At 27.5% G+C, this 18,864-nt stretch overlaps 2 protein-coding genes across 2 annotated transcripts; one reads left to right on the top strand and one right to left on the bottom strand.

Moving 5' to 3' along the window:
* The first annotated feature begins 2,853 nt into the window (after positions 1–2,853).
* Positions 2,854–7,459, top strand: LOC101511929 (putative pectinesterase/pectinesterase inhibitor 24). Its single transcript, XM_004511091.4, has 3 exons — positions 2,854–3,475; positions 5,376–5,873; positions 6,551–7,459. The coding sequence occupies exons 1-3, from the start codon at positions 2,926–2,928 to the stop codon at positions 7,225–7,227; spliced, it is 1,725 nt and encodes a 574-aa protein (XP_004511148.1). The 5' UTR covers positions 2,854–2,925; the 3' UTR covers positions 7,228–7,459.
* A 339-nt stretch (positions 7,460–7,798) lies between these two features.
* Positions 7,799–13,198, bottom strand: LOC101496489 (probable pectinesterase/pectinesterase inhibitor 47). The gene is made up of 3 exons (XM_004511124.4): positions 12,456–13,198; positions 8,828–9,182; positions 7,799–8,566 (listed from the first exon to the last, which is right to left on the bottom strand). Exons 1-3 carry the CDS (start codon positions 13,164–13,166, stop codon positions 7,875–7,877), a joined length of 1,758 nt encoding a protein of 585 aa, XP_004511181.1. The 5' UTR covers positions 13,167–13,198; the 3' UTR covers positions 7,799–7,874.
* Positions 13,199–18,864: the final 5,666 nt, after the last annotated feature.

The following is an 18,864-nucleotide window of genomic DNA, read 5'->3' as shown; positions in this document are numbered from 1 at the left end:
ACTTTCCCTAGAACTCGCACCCATTGAAATAAATAAATAAATAAATTAAAAGTAAAAAAAAAAAAATTCTCGAAAACATGAGTCTTCCAAGTTTCCCGATACATACTATTTTTTCGGTAGTTAAGGAAAAGTTTATCAGAACAATAGTGTATTTCGAGAAACATGGAGACAAATTTCAATGTATACAATACTATTTTGGAAAACTTTTTTCATGTTTCTTATAATACACTAGTGTTTTGGAAAACTTTTTCCATATTTCTACAAATAGCAATTTGTTACGGAAAACTTGGAGAAAAGATTTTTGAAACAATATTATGTAAAGGAAAACTTGTCTCAAAGTTGTTTGGTAATTTAGAAAATTTGAGACATACTCTTTGTTCTTAAGGTTTTATTCCATTGAAAATAATGGGAAATTAAGGTTTTTACTATATATACATTGGTCTATGTGGAATTTCACCTTAAATGTGGGGTAGGGGTATAAAAATAAGGGTATATAGAATTTTTTTAGTAATTTAAGAGATGGTATGAGAAGACTTTGTGGAGGAGAGGGATCTCTCACATTTTTATAGAGAGCATAATGAAATATAAAAGAAAAATATACTTTTTTTTTAAAGGGAAAGTAATATATTTATGACTGAGACATTACATTTATTTTGAGATTATTGCAAAAAGAGAAGAAAAATGTTTGTTTATTTGAAGTTTTTCAAAATTCATAAATAAATTTGTTAGGTCTACCATTTTCATCCCTAGTTGATACCTGAAAATACATAAGTTGAGAAAGATTAATCTTTTAAATAAGTTTTCGTCATGTCAAAGAAATAGTCTCTGCAGTTGCGCACACGAATACCTTTGATTTACTTAAAAAAAAACTGCACAAACAAGTCGGTTCCCTAGTGTCCTACAAATAGTAGTGAATTTTTTTTCATTAGATAATAAAAAAATGTTGGGGGTATTTGATATGTTGAGACACTGGTTGAACACTACATACATTTTTTTCACCATTTAGTATGCGTGAATTTCGTCATTAAATTATTCAAATTCAAACACACATATGTGAAGCTTGTTAATTTGAGTTAAGACTTTTACTTCATCAGATTATTTTCTAATAAAAATGATGTCTAATTAATAATTTAAATAAAAAATGTTTCATGTTAAATATGTTCATAGTCTAGTGTTATCTTATTTATTTACGTGTTGTCATATTTATTTATGAATCTAACACTTATTTGTTCTGCAGTTGTCTCTATGCTCAGAATATGTGGAATTGGTTAAACTCTACAATTATTCACATGATTAATCGCTCTACTGACTTATAGAACATCCTCTCTTGAATTAAATGTAATATAGATGGAACTGTTTGGGAAGTCCAGAACTTACAACTTGTGGTGGAATATTTAGTAAAAAGAATGCAGAAACACTAGGGTATGTTGCAATGAATATACGCACTAACTTTGACCTGCATGGAGAACTCATTGGTATTATGAATGCCATTGAAATTGCATCAATTAAAGGATACAATCAATTGTGGCTGGAATCTAATTCAAAATTAGTTACCTTGGCTTTCAAGTCTCAATCAATTGTGCCATAGTAGTTAAAAAAATAGATGGTTCAAGTGCTTACAACCGATCAAAAACATGTCATTTGTGGTCTCTCAAAGCTACTGGGAAGGTAATCAATGTTCATACAAACTTGTCTCTCTTGGACATGTCATTCATTCTAATACTAATGGGATGAAGTCCCTTTACAGATTGAGGATGATTATAATCATAATACATTAGGTATGTCTTATTTTAGATTTTGTTAATCTTTGGAAGATTTTGTTTTATCCCTTTTACTGTATTTTGTTTTCTTCTATTTTAATATATATACTTTTAGATAAACAAAATATTTATTTAAACGATTCAAAAATTTCTTTCGATTTTGACTTTTGGTATTCCTTAACTTTTATTTGTTTATAGACAAGAAATAAAAAGAAAATTACCAATTGCAGTTCACATAGATGGTTGACTATTTATTCACATTTGTTATGACTTGGATATTCAAGTCTAAAACTTTGTATTTGAAATATTATACATAAATTATGTTGTAAATTCTCAACAAGGTTGTTAATTCTCTCTAACATTACATTAGTCTTTCTCTCCTAATCAAAATTTTAATATCATCAAAAATAAAAGAAAATTCGATGAATATAGAATAGGAAAAGAATTCTCTTATTTTTTGATTTATATATATCTTTTTTACAAAATTAAACTTAACTCATTTCATTAACTAGAATTGGCCACTCAAGTTGAAATTACATGAAATAAGGTTCTTAATATTATTTATTGATGAAGTCAAATTCCGAGTCGATCATAGCCCTACTATGAATGACGACAAAATTAAATATGTGTTTAACTCCTTTAAAATAGTTTGCAATTGTTTTTTTGCTTAGTTTTATTCTTTCAAAAATCTCAATCGACACAAATTATTTTACGATGAAATCATAAATGTAACACAAGAAGTGCTATGCTTAAAAAAGGTGAGTAGATTCTGTACCAGAATGGCACTGCTCTACTTTGCTACACCTTCTTTCACCTTTGAATTATTTCCAATTTGCCATATATTACTCAAACAGTGATAACATATCTTCTTTAGAATTTAAATAATATTTGAATTTATTTATATATAGTTTATAAAAATCACGAAAACGGCACAAATTCGTGTATCATGTTAGCCACTCCATTCACTATATAGCATATAATATATACATATACACAACAAAGGGGTTAGTGCCTCGCACGTAATTAAAACCGCGTTACGCTCTACCAAACATCAAACACATACACAATATATACTTTGATCACAAACCTTAAAGTGTCGCAAAAACATTATTACCACAAAAATAAATTTCACAAACACATATCATCATCATAATTATTCTTAACCATGTCTTCCTTTAAGGCCTATGGTAAAGTCGATGAATACCAGCAAGCCATGTTCGAAGTTCGAAGAAAATCCCGAAAGCGAATAATAATCATAAGCTTATCCACAATTGTTCTAATTGGTATTGTATTCGCTGCGGTTTTTGGAACCGTTGCTCGTACCAACGGTCATAACAATAACAACAACGACAACAATGCGCAATCTCTTTCGAGTTCCGTGAAGGCGGTTTGTGATGTGACATTGTACCCGGATTCTTGTTATAGTAGTCTTAATCCTCTTGTTAAGTCGGGTCGGATTCGACCCGAGGACCTCTCCAAGTTGTCAATTCAAGTGGCACTAAATGAGGTTTCGAAAGGTGTCCGATATTTTTCGGAGAAGGGAGGTTTTAATGAATTGAACTTGAATGTTGATAAAAGAACAAAGGAAGCTTTGATGAATTGTAAGGATCTTTTGGGTCTTGCTGTTGATCATTTGAATGACTCTTTGGCTTATGGGGGAAAGTCTTCTTTGCTTGATGCTTTGGAGGACCTTGAAACTTGGTTGAGTGCTTCAGGTAAATTTTATATTCATTCATATATTTATATATCCACTATTAAAAAAGTTGAAATATCACGGAAATTTATAGATACAAAGATAACACCTACATTAATTTAGTATTAAAAATACTAAATTTAAAGACGAATTTTATTTTATTTTTTAAAATTAAGCTGCTATTTTAGCTTTATCTAATGGTGCACGAATGCTATTTATATCTTCCCCCATAAGTTTATTCGTTGGTGTTAATGAGTTGACTTAGTGAAGAAATATTTATTTGCTCAAAAATTTGAAGTTCAAACTTCAATGATACAAAAACAAGCTAAAATTTAGAGTTGGGCTACATTCATAATGAGTGAGTTAAGTTAGAAGTTTCGAAAGGTTATATTGAATTTTAAGAAACTAAATTTTAAGAAACACTTGAGGAAGAAATTATATTGAATTAAAAGTGATTAAGTCAAAAGTATGGTAAACGGGCTAACATAAAAAAGCTAAACAAGTCGAACTAAGGTTTTAATCTTAGCATATATTTTCTACATAGGCCCATTATGAGGGGTGTGTTTAGTAGACTGGTTAATGTCTCTAAGTTCCAAATAGTTATTTCCAAAATGTTTAGGTGGTATTATGTTTATTCAAAATGTGTAAAAAAATTACTATTAGATTGAAGTTTCTGGTAAATTCGTTAATTCTATTTTTTACTACTCTGTCGAAGTTTTTCACTATCAGACTTTGGAATTTGATAAAAAAATCGAAAATTATTCGAGAGAACTTCTGCCAAATGTTTAAACATATGTAGCTTTCCTTACGTACATGGCTTCAATTGTGAATTACTCACTCTCATAACTACTTTTTATATATAAACTTCACTTGATTGAAAAACAAAAATACATACTTCACTTGATAGAGGCTCATATGTTCCTATACTTCATTAGCTTCTGTATAATTTTTTAATTTTTTTGGTATTTATCTATTTTTTATGTTGATTTATCTATTGTTTGGATAATTAAAGTTAAGCTTCTTACAATCCTTTGTACTTGAGTTTTAAGAGGCCCAATTCTACTTTTGTGTTTTTTGGGTTGTATTATGGGCTCTAATATGATGTAGGATTTTTGACAATAGATCCATTACTGAGCTGACAAGTGTAGTTTGAGCATGAAAAAGAGCCATAGTACAAAATGTAGAAGTTAACCAATTCAAACGTGTTAAATATTAAAATTGGGACCTTACACTCAAACTTTCCTAATTTATATAATATGCTACATATAAATTTAAATTCAATGTCTTCTCACTACTAATAAAAACCTCATATTTTTTAAAGTACACATCCATGGTGCACAAATTATCCAAAAACACAGTTTTTACTAAATCAAAAATACATATTTTAACTACATAAATTTGAGATTTTTTAATGAATACATTTATAATTTTATATTAAGATTGAGAGTACAAATTGTAGAAAAATGTTGGATGTACATAGCATGAGGTGTATACACCTAGAGAGATATAGATAAAAGATAATGATGTAATAGATGTGATATATTGATTATATGATATAAACCGAGAGATAGTAATAAATGGAGTGTTGAATAAGTTTTAGATAATATGAGATGTATATGTATCATTATTGTAGATTGTAATAGTTGGCTCAAATATAAATGGTACAAAGCTTAAATCGAGATCATGTTGATTGAATTGTACCATAGCTGTCTTGGGTAAAGTGAGTGTAGGGATCCTTAATCGCATGTAATCAGAACCCTCTTGATCAATTCTCAACCATTAAATTCCTTAATATTTCATCCTTTTTAAGTGCTATAATTGACTAACACCTCCAAAAAAAATTCTCTCCAAGTACTTACGATTTTCCTTCATAAATCAACAAATATTATTGAAAATCATTATTTATTGATGTGCTTAAACAGGTACTTACCAACAAACATGCATCGATGGCATTGAGGAGGCAGATAAAGCATTAAAATCCAGCATCACAAACAATCTAAAAGACTCTACACAACTCACAAGCAACAGTCTTGCCATCATCACATGGCTCAACAAAGCTACAACTTCAGTGAACTTTAGACGCTTATTGAGTTCATCTAATCAAAACGAAGAACCAAAATGGCTTGATCCAAAAGTGAGAAAACTACTTAAAAAAAGTGATAATATAAAACCTGACATAGTTGTGGCAAAAGATGGAAGTGGAAAATACAGCACAATTTCAGATGCATTGGAACATGTCCCTAATAAAAGTGACAAGAGGACTGTGATCTATGTGAAGAAGGGAACTTATTTGGAAAATGTTAGAGTTGAGAAGACCAAATGGAATGTCATGATCATTGGTGATGGTATGAATGTTACAATTGTGTCTGGTAGTCTTAACTTTGTGGATGGTACACCAACATTTTCATCAGCAACATTTGGTATGTTAAACTTACCTTTAAGTTCAAATTAATTAATTTATATAGAATTTTTTCTCATAAATAATTTGATCTTATATGATCTCTAAGAATTAGTTTTATCCCGAGTTCAATATCTGACACTAACATTTTCCCTTTTCCCCCAATATATATACTAACATTCGCCTATAAAAAGAAAATCAAGTTTTCTAACAATATCTCAACACAATCAAGAGTTAAGTTTGTCAAGAATTAAATTTGATCTCGCATTACTTATATCAATTTGAATTATTTGCAGTCACAATCTCACGTAATGACGACATCTATTGTTGTTGAATCGAGATCGAATGCTTCAAATTTCAATTAAGATATTGATTTTTTTTTATTAAATTTAAAATACCAAAAATGATATTTGAACTGTTGAATCTCCATTCGAAGTCCACCAATGTACTGAAAGCGTGAAAGCATGGAATTAGTAATCCATATTCAACTTATATATATATATATATATATATATATATATACTTGAGATTTATTTGCTCATATACACTCCAAATTTATATATACTTTCTGTTCTTTTTGCCATTAATGTGATGATTCCTTATTCTCCAACAAAGAATTACTATTGCATCATCTTTTAGCATGATTTGTAAAAGTTTATAACAATGTGTGCTGTATCTTTTGTTTGATGCAATATTCAGCTGTTTTTGGGAAGAATTTCATTGCAAGGGATATAGGCTTTAAAAACACAGCAGGTCCAGAAAAGCACCAAGCAGTTGCACTAATGACAAGTGCAGATCAAGCAGTATTCTACAGATGTTCAATGGATGCATATCAAGACACACTCTACGCTCATTCGAATCGTCAATTTTATAGAGAATGTAAAATATACGGAACAGTCGATTTCATTTTCGGAAACTCGGCTGTAGTTTTACAAAACTGCAACATTTTACCAAGAGTACCAATGCAAGGACAACAGAACACAATAACAGCACAAGGCAAATCTGATCCAAACATGAACACAGGAATTTCAATACAAAATTGCAATGTTTCACCCTTTGGAGACTTGAGTTCAGTACAAACTTACCTAGGAAGACCTTGGAAGAATTACTCAACAACTGTTTTTATGAAATGTAACTTGGATGGTTTTGTTAATCCAAACGGGTGGTTACCTTGGGTAGGAAACTCTGCACCTGATACAATATTTTATGCTGAATTTGAGAATGTTGGTAATGGTGCTTCAACAAAGAATAGGGTTAATTGGAAAGGTCTGAAAAAAATTACAAGTAAACAAGCTAAAAAGTTTACAGTTCAGGCTTTTCTTTCTGGTGATAAATGGATTCCTTCTTCTGCTGTACCTTTCAAATCTTCTTTGTAAGAATTTTAATACATATATACAAACTTTGTCCTATTGGAATTTTTTTACCTGTTTTAATACTATATGCTATGTAATTTTCACCAATTATTTTAAATTATGGAACTTTGTCCTATTGGAATATGGAGCAGCAGCAAGTGACGTCATAGTTGTAGACTGATAATAAATCTTGTACGATCCATTTGATGGTTAGAAAGAAGACATGATATGATAAATTTATTTTATCCTACTTAAATTCTCTGTTTATTCACTTGATACACCCACCTAATATGATACGCTTTATCGATTTTATAATGTACATTATATCGAAAACTTCTGCACACACATGCTACAAGTTTTGTTAAAAAAAACTTTAGTGGAAGCTTGATATATAGACATGGAAATTGAATGAGTAGAAAAAGAAGTAAAAAAATTTAAAATGAATTCATGTAACAGAACAACAGATTCTATAAATTTGAGAGGCTTATTAAAAGGAGAACATATAGATCCATGATAAATTTATTTTCAGAAATAAAATTTTAATTTCATCCAAAACATATTGATGAGACAACCATCCATCACCCCCTTTCAACAGTCTTAAAAATGAAACACTTAGATTAGATCTATGAAATAATGAATCAAATTTATTACATCAACAAAAATTGAATAATCTAATGTAAACCTGCAGTATAAGGTATATCAGTATCAGGAAGCCAAGTACCCCCCAAAGTAAAATTAAGGACAGTGAAATTCAAAGCTTGAACAGCAGTCAACAAATTATAACCATGCCATTGTACCCTATTATTAGTAATAGCACCAGGTCCAAAATTATCAAATTCACCATAAAAAAGTGTATCTAACCCAACTGTTCCATTCCACTCTAACCATCCAGCAGGATAAATTAAATCACCAATATAAGATTGCATATAAACAGTCCTTGAATAAACTTTCCATGGCCTTCCTAAATAATTCTTAGTCAAATTCAAATCTTGAGCCAAATCAAATGCAGCATCAATCCTACAATTCTGTATTGAGATTCCTGTGTTCTGATTCGGATCAGTTCTACCTTGCGCTGTTACCGCATTTTTTTGATTAGGCATTGGTTTTCTTGCAAAAATGTTGCATGTTTGAAGGACTACTGCGGCATTACCGAAGATGAAATCGACTGTGCCGTAGATATCACATTCTCTGTAGAATTGTCTTAATGAGTGAACATAAAGTGTGTCTTGGTATCCTTCGAAACTGCATCGGTAGAATATGGAGAGATCTGCGTTGTTTCGAACTGCTACTGCTTGATGCTTTTCTGGACCTGCTGTGTTTCTGAATGTTATATCTACTCCTATAAATCTTTCTCCAGATACAGCTGCATTAACAAAACAAAATAACTTAGGTAGGAGTAATAAAATAAAAGCCTCATACAAATATAACCTTCAAAAAATTAAATTTATATACCATTCATTTTTTCTTTCTGTAATGATTATGCAATAATTTTTTATGTAAGTTTATAATCATTTCTCCTCCAAAATTTTATATACGTTAACTATATGAAATAGTAATTTGTTCTTTACAACAAAGTACTAAATTGAATTTTGAAACCAAAAATAACAGAGAAATATTTACTTACCAAAAGTTGAAGAATTAAAAGTTGTCCAACCATCTATGACACTATGATTTCCTGTGATGCAAGTCTTGTTAATACCATCACCAATAAGCAAGATATTTTTCTTATTTTTTGGAATGGTTACATATTCTTCATATAATCCTTGTTTTGCATATATAAGAAAATATCCATCCGCTGACTTTAAATTTTCAGGTGCAGCGTCAATAGCTTCACCAATAGAAGTGAAGTTCTCTGTTCCATCAAGGCTCACAATAACATATTCTTTCAGTAGAATTCCTTTGTTTTCACTTTCTTTAAGAATCCTTTCGTTTCTAGAACACTTCGATGAGTTATTGCAACTGTATTTTGTGCGAAGAAGCTGCGGCAGAATAATGTCACAATTTTGATTAGTCCTTCAATTAACAAATTTTGCATTTATAATACATATATATGATTTTAGAATTTAATTTATATACATCATAAGTGAAATGTAAATCATTTTTATACCGTCAATCAATCACAACTATTAAATAATTAATAATGTTTGAATTTTTTTCATAACTACTTATAAAAGCATCTACATGATTAATTATGATCGGTGAATTGTGAACAAAATTTACACTGTGATATATAAAAATTAAACTTTATAATTTTTATGACTTTTCCATCATTACTACCAAGAAATGTCATGCCTAAATATTTTGGATTAAAATTATTGAATGCATGTGTACCCAAAAAAATTTGAATGAATCTAACAATCATAGTGTTTTCAAGAGTGGGTTATATCTACTTATACTCTAGATCATTAAGGGTCAGTTTGCTACAGGTTATAAAAAATGTGATATTTATTAATTTAATAATCTAGAGAGTGTTTTTTAAAAAATAAAAATTATTTTGTGTTTCTATATATCATGATTAATGATTAAGATGACTTAAAAAAAAATTATAATCAAACAATAATTTTCTAGAAAAGCTAATCAAAACAAATTCTTATGAAGTTCATTCATATTTTAGAGTCTGGAACTCATAGAGCATATTAAATAGGTGGTGTGTGGACCTCGACCCTCTAATTACTAGTACTAGCTAGTATGTTTTAAGAGTGTATATTATCAATTGTCAGAAAATAGGTAGGAAATCAATGCATAAAGTATTAATTTGTTTCTAATTATAAGTTTCCTTTAAAAAATGGTCAAAATATAAGCCTTATATTAAATTACTAAATATATATATGCTATTACTTTGTTGTACCAAAAAAAAATATTATCATCTTGTTTTAGTGATGAAAAGTCTAATTAAAAACATCTATATATACATAAAACTGTATTTTGTTAATATAAATATACATTTAAATTTATTATTTATTTTTATTAATATAGTAAAAATGAAAAGAAAAAAAATTATAAAAAGGGGCAAATTTGTAATTGTGTTCTGTTGTTTAGAACATACTATAATAGCATGTGCCATGTGGTATGTATATATGAGAAGTTGCTAGTCGGGGAAGGGTAGTTACTTGCGAGTTGCACGTGCAGGTGTTTCCATTACGACAAAACAACGAGTAACGAACATGAATCCACGTGACTGATCGTCAAGTAGCTAGATACTACTCAGATTTTAATGAAAACCTAGGTTGACCGGAAACTAAATCAATCCTTGGATATCACCCAATTAATAATTAGAATTGCCAATATTGTTACGTTATTAACCAAAACAGTAACGAAGCCTCTATATATAATACAATAGTGCATAGCAAAAATTATTAATTGCATATACGCTAAGAATAGTGCTTAACTACATTTAATTTTTTTATGCAATAAAAAAATGAATTATATATAGATAAAATGTATTTTACAATTATTAAGTTACACAAAAATATTAAATTAGTTTTTTAATTTATTTTTTGCCTCAAAATTAAATTTTATGTTTGTAACCAAGTGTTGAACTATTTTGAGTTCTAACTTCATTTCAATTTCTTTTAGTTACGTATTTTTAAAATTTTATTATGAATTTTGTTATCGATTATATAAAAATAAAATAACAAATTTTCATGTAATTTCATTATCTAGATTAAAATAATATCACGTTTAATTTTAATAATTCTAATATATATCTCATTCGAATTCCCTCTAGTTTAATTATTTTTCTAAAAGTTGATTGAGGGGTTATATTTTTATGATTATTGCAATCAACACCTCTTAAGAATTACATTACATGCGTTTATTGAAAAAATTAGTAGAATTTTAGGGTTTCAATTTTATTTTTTAGAATTAAGATCATCATTGTAAACATTTACAAACATAAAGACAAACTTGATATCTAAAAAAAAATAAATGATTAGTTTGTTAAAAAAAAAATTAAATTTTTTTTATTATTTTTGTGTAACTTAAAAAATCGTGATGTTTTTTCTTACAAAAATTATCTCTACTTTAAATTTAATTTTGTATAAGAACTTGTATGTTGAAGTATATTTTAATAATAATAGTATTTAAATACGATGAATTTGGTTAAATTTTATTTATATTTTAGTCTACCAAACTACTTTTTACTTATATTTAAGTACAAAAGAAATATCAATGAATATATAATACACAATATTAGATTAAGTTGTTAGAGTACAATTTTATGATGCGCTTGATTTTTCTTCACCCTTTAACTTACATGTATGGGTTAGAATAATTTAGATAAATATGGTTCACGTTGAAAATAGGAAAATGTTTGGTGGACACTCAAACAACTCCTTGAAATTTTGATAGAGACACTAATAGAAAGAGTAATGTGATATGTTTGTAATATGATAAAAAGAGAGAGATAGAGAAAAAAAATAAAGTATTAAATGAATTTATGAAGAAAAATTTAGTTATTAAAAATATCAAGTTCCAATTTGATCTATAAGATGTCATATATTCATTTTTAAGGTTTGACTCGATCATTTTGAAAATTTTACAATGTCTAAAAACTTGTTTTTAAATATGTTTCACTACTTAGTTTACGAAATTATGCACTACTCAAGTTATGAGTAGTGTAAATTTTCGCAAGTAGACAAATAAATTAATAGATCAATGAAATTAAATTTTATTTAGATATTTAACGTGATATTTTAGAGAATTTATCTATAATATACGATATAATATTTAATTTTTTATTAAATTTTAATAAAAAATTACACATGTTCCTCATTTTTAATATTATAAAAATTAACTTTTTATTTCAAATGATAAAGGTCCACGATTAGACCTTTTTGAGAGATCCATATTAGACAAACCTATATTAATTACTGTAGTTTTTTTTTAATTACTTTTGTATGAGTTTAACATGAACATTTTAATCATTACTAACTATCGTTTAAAAGTTCATTAAATTTTACGGTGAATCTATTTTATTTATTTGTAAGAGCTTATTTAACAACCTAAATAAATTACAAATACAACATGTTATTATATTTGTGTGTCTGTGTATGCTTGAGTGTGTACTGTGTATCTATATGGTTTATCCAACATGGTTTATCCAACGTTAATAATATCCAACAAAATAAATGAATATATTTTGTCAAAAAAAATAATATCCAACAAAATAAGAACCTATTGAAATATTAAAATTTAATAAGTTTTTCAATAAATAATAAAATAAAGAAGTCATAGAGAAAGAAAATAGTTACCTTAATAAGTTTTTCAAGTGGTTGTCTGACCTTGTAAGCCTTAGTAGGAAGACCATGTTTACGAGTCTTATGTTTCTTAATATTTTTGTTCAAGGCCTGCATGGCTAACCCAAGTGAAATACTATATAGTTTCGTGACATTACTCAAAGGTACAGCAAGTACATTAGCAATGTTGCTTTTAGTCACTACCAATCCATCATAACAAGTATAATGATTAGTAGCCACAGCACTAAGATAAGTTTCAATTTTTTCCACAAACTCATTTGTGTTATTGAAAGATGATGAATCAGCTGATTTAAGCTCATCTCGGACTAACTCCAAATAATCTACATTAAGTTGGTTTAACTCACTACAATCTTCTAGCGCCGCGATCTCGTCGTGATTTAGAGAAGATGAATGGTGATGATTTTTGAGGAAGTCTTTGAATACTTTGGATAGTTTTTTGGCTTGTTTGAGGCTTTGTTTTATTGAGAATTTGCCTAAGTTGTAGGGATCGGAGGGAGATGAACGAATTGAGGAGAGTATAGAACGACACAGTTTTGGATATAATGTTAATTTGCATGCTTTGGATGAAGAAGTAGAAGTAGGAGGAGGAGGTGAAGGTAAGGGCGAAGGTGAAGGTGAAGGTGTTTGACATTGAGCTAAGAGAAATAAGGGTAAAAGGAAGAATAGGGAGAGAAAGGGAATGAGGGATATTGATGGGGTCGACATTATAAGGAGAATGAATTAAAATGGGGGTTAAGATTATGGATTTGAAAATATAATGAGTGATGTTGGAATGAGAGGGATTATTTATAGGCACAAACAAAGATTATTTGTTTATTTATTTATTTTTGGGACAAATTAATATAGGCAAAAAAATAAATGAAGGTAAGAGGAAGCGTACATGGGTGAATGGATTCATTATGATTAAGGAAAAAAATAATAGAGCACGTAGTGAGCGGGAGCTGTCGGTTTTTGCATGCAGGAAATGGCGATAATTAATGCATTAGAGACGCTGCGATAACGTGACTTACAATTAATCCTAATTAGGATTAGTAAAAAAAATTAATTAAGGTATTGCTTAATGCATGTACACACGTACGGTAAAATTCAACTCCACACATTTAATTAGGTAAATTTTAATCCCTGCATGTCTCCTATGTTTCCCCTGTTGTTCTCTATTAAGATGATGATGAGGTTCTATATTTGCATGCTATGGAATAAAAAGCCAGCCAATAAAAATCATGCATACGAAATTCAAACATTTTAGCTACGTAGTGGTCCCTACTAGTTTTTTTTCATATTTGAATTGCGTGGAAGCTTCATATATGCATAATGAACATTTCACAATTGCATGGGGACTAGATCATGGAAGATAAATACTCTCAACTTGTTCAAACAACGTCAATGTTGGATTTAAATTTATAGTCAATTAATAGCTGTATTCTCCCAAGTCAACTTAATTCTAATAATTAGCTAGAGTTTGAATTGTTCCCTATGTCAAATCCTTTATCATAGTACTAAGTGTGATTATAAAATTAAATAAAAACATGCTGTAAGATCGATCCTCAATATTTAATAACCTTTAATTAAAAACAAATCATCTCATAAAATACAATTTTGAATTTTAGTTGAAATAATTTTTTATCAGATTATATTACATAGATTATTGATCAAGGTCCATTTTCTTAAAAACTAGAATGATAAAAAAAATTAGTATGATTAATAAAGTTAATTATTTCATTCATCTTGCATGGAGTGTCGTATTTTCTCATTTTATATATATTAAAAAATAATTTTAAATAAAAGAGAAAATAATAATTTTACAAAACTACTCAATTGACAATTGACTTGGCTATTATAAATATAAAAGTGAAATATAATATATCTTGGAACAATGTACATAACATTAACTAAAAAGATACATTAATTTGCAAATTTATTATTATTATATTAAAAACTAAAAATGACATTAATTTTAATACAAATTTTTATTAAAATTACTCATATAGAAAAAATATAGCCATGTCGTGTTAATCATTTAAATTTAAATAAACATGCATATAATGAATTATTAATGGGTTTGTCTAATATAAACATCTCAAAAAGGATTCACAGGTAAACTCTTATCATTTTTAGTTAACAAATAAATTCTCTAATATTCCACTTTAGATATTTACTAAAGGTTGATACTAGATTGACCCATTATTAATATTAATATGTGCAAATCAAATTAATTTCACACACGGCGTACATGTCTAATAAATTATTGTGGACGGTTCTAGACAAGTGCAATTGAAAGAGTTTGAATAGGCCATGCATGTGGACCTAGCGTAGCATAAATATATGCTTCATATAGATAGTAATGTTTTCCAACTTTATATATTCAATATTATGCTTGCTTATTAAGTGCTTTAGTAGTGCTATAATAATAGTATAATACTACACAGTTGAGTTCCATATTCAAATTTTAAAATTCTATACTCATTTTTTTCTTCTAAAATTCTATATTCCTTTTACAGGTCATTTATATTTTTTTGGGTACAAATTAATTACAATGACTGTATATGCATATTTCAATTTCATGTCATCAACAAATGGAATGCGTTTGGGTAGTTCGCTCCAGCCCAATTCTATTTTATCTGGTGCGATGACTCATAAAATAAATTGGGTCTTCATTCAACAATGCGAATTGGGTCAAATACAGCAAATTGTTTCATTAAATTTCCTTTTATAAATATGTTGTAGGTTACATAAATTTTGCAGGGTACATAGATTAATTTGTACATATGTTCATAACTTTTTTTTTACTGAATATTCACAATTTATTTACTTATTAATTTATATATAATATCTTTGCAATTGATACCAACATAGTGTGATATATATATATATATATATATATATGATAGAATTTTGAATCATTTAACTATTTGGTCGGGAGTTCAATATTTGACCGATACATTTGAAAAAACAAATATAGAGAGGTCATTTTAAATGGATCTCAATTACCTAATTTATGATTAATTATATTAATTTTAGTCTTTTAGATGATATTACTAAATAATTAATAGATAAATTAAACTAATTTGAACTCAAAAATTAAAAATTGTTTTATATATCATAATAAAATAATCATTATATTTTTTCTTCAAAATATAATTCAAACATTTTACCTATTTATTTAGAATTTAATTATTAGACATTGACTGTGTAAAAATATGTAACGATATCTTGAAATATAATTAAATTATTAATACATTGTGATATCTTGAAATATAATTAAATTATTAATACACTGGGATGCGGTTAGGAAGGGAATATTGCCACTCCCTTTGATTCTAAAACGTTTTTAATTGATGAAAACTTAAAAAATAATTGTGAGCGGACCAATGAGAGCTTTTATTTCGCAATAATAAAACATTTATTGATGTTATTAATCTCAACATCACAAGTAACCATTGTCGACAGTTTGCTGTGAAGGATTGAAGAGTAAATTCAATCATATCTTACAATAAAATGAGAAAATAATAATACACTGTAATCAAGAAAAACAAAACACCTAGCTAGAAAACACACATAAACACCATATTCACAGAGACTTCCTCTCTTTTCACCCGCTTACATGCATCTGGGCACCTCATAATTTGGCCAGATTGGCAATATGTAAGCCCAATCATGTATGGTTTGATAATTATTTTGGTTTTTTTTATTTTCCATCTCTCACTTGTATCTACCACCTCTCCAAAAACACATGAAAATACAATATTACCCTTTTAATTATATATAAAATTGAAATCTTTTTACCTCTCACTTCACCCTGATAGATTTGAAAATTTAACAACTAATTTTTCAAAATTTCCGAAAACTTTGATTGATTATCTAACTTTCGAAATTGTAGGTGAGTTAATTTTCGAAACTTTTGTATAATTTAAAATTTTTAGAATGTACAAAGTTTTTAAAACTTTTACATTAAAAGTAAGTTTCAAAATTTTCAAATTTTCGAAATGAATGAATTTTCGAAATTTTTAAAAATTAAATTTTCAAAATAATTAAAGATTAAATTTTGAAAGTTTGGTTTTCCTGAAACTTCCAAAACCAAATTATATTTTTTAACATAAGTTGGAAAATCACAACTTAGTTGCATATACTGGGAACTCATTTTGTTTTGATTATTAGGCAAGCAAAGTACGATGCGAAAGGTACAAAGAAGCGGATTGAAAGTATAAGTTAGTTGGAAGTAAAGGTATTTATGGTGCAAAAATCGAACCGTATTGGACCACATTAGTGGTTTGGTTCAATTATTAAAAATCACATTTAAATCAAGTTCAGTGCAGTTCTGAATCGATTTAAAACTGGTTTATAAATATAAACTACTTTACCATTTTCAACAAATTTTTAGTTAAAATCGATTTCAAAATAATTATTCGGAAAAAGAATTTTGAAATTCTTTTGATAAAAAAATATTAATATTTTTGAGAAAAATAAATATAAAAAAAAAAATTCGAAAAGTAATTTCAAAATACTTTTGGCAAAAAAATTTCGATTTTTTAGGAAATTTTTTTTGAGAAAATTATATATAAAAAAGTTTTGAATTTTTTCTCAAAAATTTTCAATAAAGAAAACATTTAACTATTTTTAATTTTTTTTGAAATTTTTTTTTCAATATTTTCTATATTTTTTTTTTGAGAAAAATAAATTTACAAAATTTTGTAAGAAAAAAAATCTTAATTGAGGTTAAAAAAAAATTTTAAAACTTTTAAAATAATTTTTGAATTAAGTTTAGTTAAATGAATTGTTTTAAATATGTGGTTCAATTCATAAACTATTTAAATGGTTTAGTTTTTTGTGATATATTACGATCAAATTTATCAATATTGTTCAATTAACCATATTTTTGCACACTCTTAATTGGAAATATAGGTTAGTTCAGCCGGTAAATAATAAGTATTTAGATATTATTCTATTCAACTTATAAAAAATGTGTGAAATGATTAGCGGGTGTAAGCTAATTGAGACCTTTTTTTTAATCAATTAGGTACATATTCCATTTACTTCCATTCAAATATGAAAGTAAGATGTGTTTTTTAGTATAATGCAATAATCATAAATGCTTGGAGACTATGTATTTCAGTTTTTTCTAGTTTCTTCTAAATGCAAAAACATTATTGCTTTCTTTTCTTAACTTGGTTTTGAATTTTGCTAACAGCATTAATTCAACTCGATTGAAACTAAAAGAGAACATGTATACATTTAAATGCATGCATGTTTCATCATTAAAATTATATTTGTTCATGTGTACAAGACTTTCAATGCAAATTCTATGTAAACTAATAATGTATAAATATAAATATAGTGAGTTTCACTTTAATTCTATGAGACATAGGTTTTGCAATTGTTTATCTTCAATTTGTAGTTCTGCCCACCAAAAAAATAAGATAACAACAATAATAATGAAGTGTAATATATCAAGAAAAATTTAGCATAGACTTATATAGTTAAAACCATGCATACACTTCTATAATTCATACAATTATATTGACTAATGTTGCATAATTTAATTTTCAATTATCCTTCATATTAAATTTAAACAGCTTTCAAATCAAGCAGCCATAAACCTTAGATATTTAACGTCATTCACCAACGATAAAGAATGTCATATAATAACAATTTCCATCTAAAATTCCGAACCTTGGTTTTCCCATTGTACTCATGTTCAATAATCTGACAAACAAACTCCTAATTTGTGTCAATCCTTATCATCAGCTAACAAACCCAATATAATCTTTAAAACTCACATTTCATATATCCATTTTCAAGACTGATGAGATTTTTTTTTATGATTACCAAAAGCAAAAATTCTCCGAGTAGCTTCCCACAGACAAATTTCTACGATCATAATATATTCTAGTGTCATTGTGGATTATGTGAGGGTTAAGTGAAAAAAATAATATATATTTAAATTTAAATAAGTTTTTAGTCTCCCGTAAAAAATCATATTTTTTAGTCTCAAAAAAATTATTCTACAAATTGTTTTAATCATTAGTAGAACAAAACATTCTTCAACTTTTAAATTTTTGAATGATATTTTGCAAATATGTTTTGAATATTATTAAAAGTTCATTCACACAAATTTATAATTTTTTTACTTTTGAGGAATTAAATATGAAATTTTTTAAATGTTAAATGGACTAAGAAATCGTATTTTGAGGAATTAAATCGAATTTTTTGTAAAAATTAAAAACAAAATTTCAAAACTTTATTGGATATAAAAACTTATTTAACCTTAATATTTGATAGCATTTGTCTTGTTAAAGTATTGACATGGCCTTGATATCTCATCAAAATGAAGGAATTGTAAGCTACAACACTAACTAACTTAAGTTCTGGTTCATCTGATAGTTCTTGTTCTTCTGATGTATATTGT

Source organism: Cicer arietinum, chromosome 7 (genome assembly GCF_000331145.2).
Source record: "Cicer arietinum cultivar CDC Frontier isolate Library 1 chromosome 7, Cicar.CDCFrontier_v2.0, whole genome shotgun sequence".
In the NCBI taxonomy this organism is placed as follows: domain Eukaryota; kingdom Viridiplantae; phylum Streptophyta; class Magnoliopsida; order Fabales; family Fabaceae; genus Cicer; species Cicer arietinum.
Note: the sequence above shows the minus strand (reverse complement) of the source record. Positions and strands in the feature narration are given on the sequence as shown.

Coding starts and splice junctions, on each gene's coding strand:
- LOC101511929 (XM_004511091.4), top strand. CDS start 2,926: ATGTCTTCCTTTAAGGCCTATGGTAAAGTCGATGAATACCAGCAAGCC. Junction 3,476..5,375: donor AACTTGGTTGAGTGCTTCAG/GTAAATTTTATA, acceptor GTGCTTAAACAG/GTACTTACCAACAAACATGC. Junction 5,874..6,550: donor ATTTTCATCAGCAACATTTG/GTATGTTAAACT, acceptor TGCAATATTCAG/CTGTTTTTGGGAAGAATTTC.
- LOC101496489 (XM_004511124.4), bottom strand. CDS start 13,166: ATGTCGACCCCATCAATATCCCTCATTCCCTTTCTCTCCCTATTCTTC. Junction 9,183..12,455: donor CACTTGAAAAACTTATTAAG/GTAACTATTTTC, acceptor ATTCTGCCGCAG/CTTCTTCGCACAAAATACAG. Junction 8,567..8,827: donor TTTTAATTCTTCAACTTTTG/GTAAGTAAATAT, acceptor TTGTTAATGCAG/CTGTATCTGGAGAAAGATTT.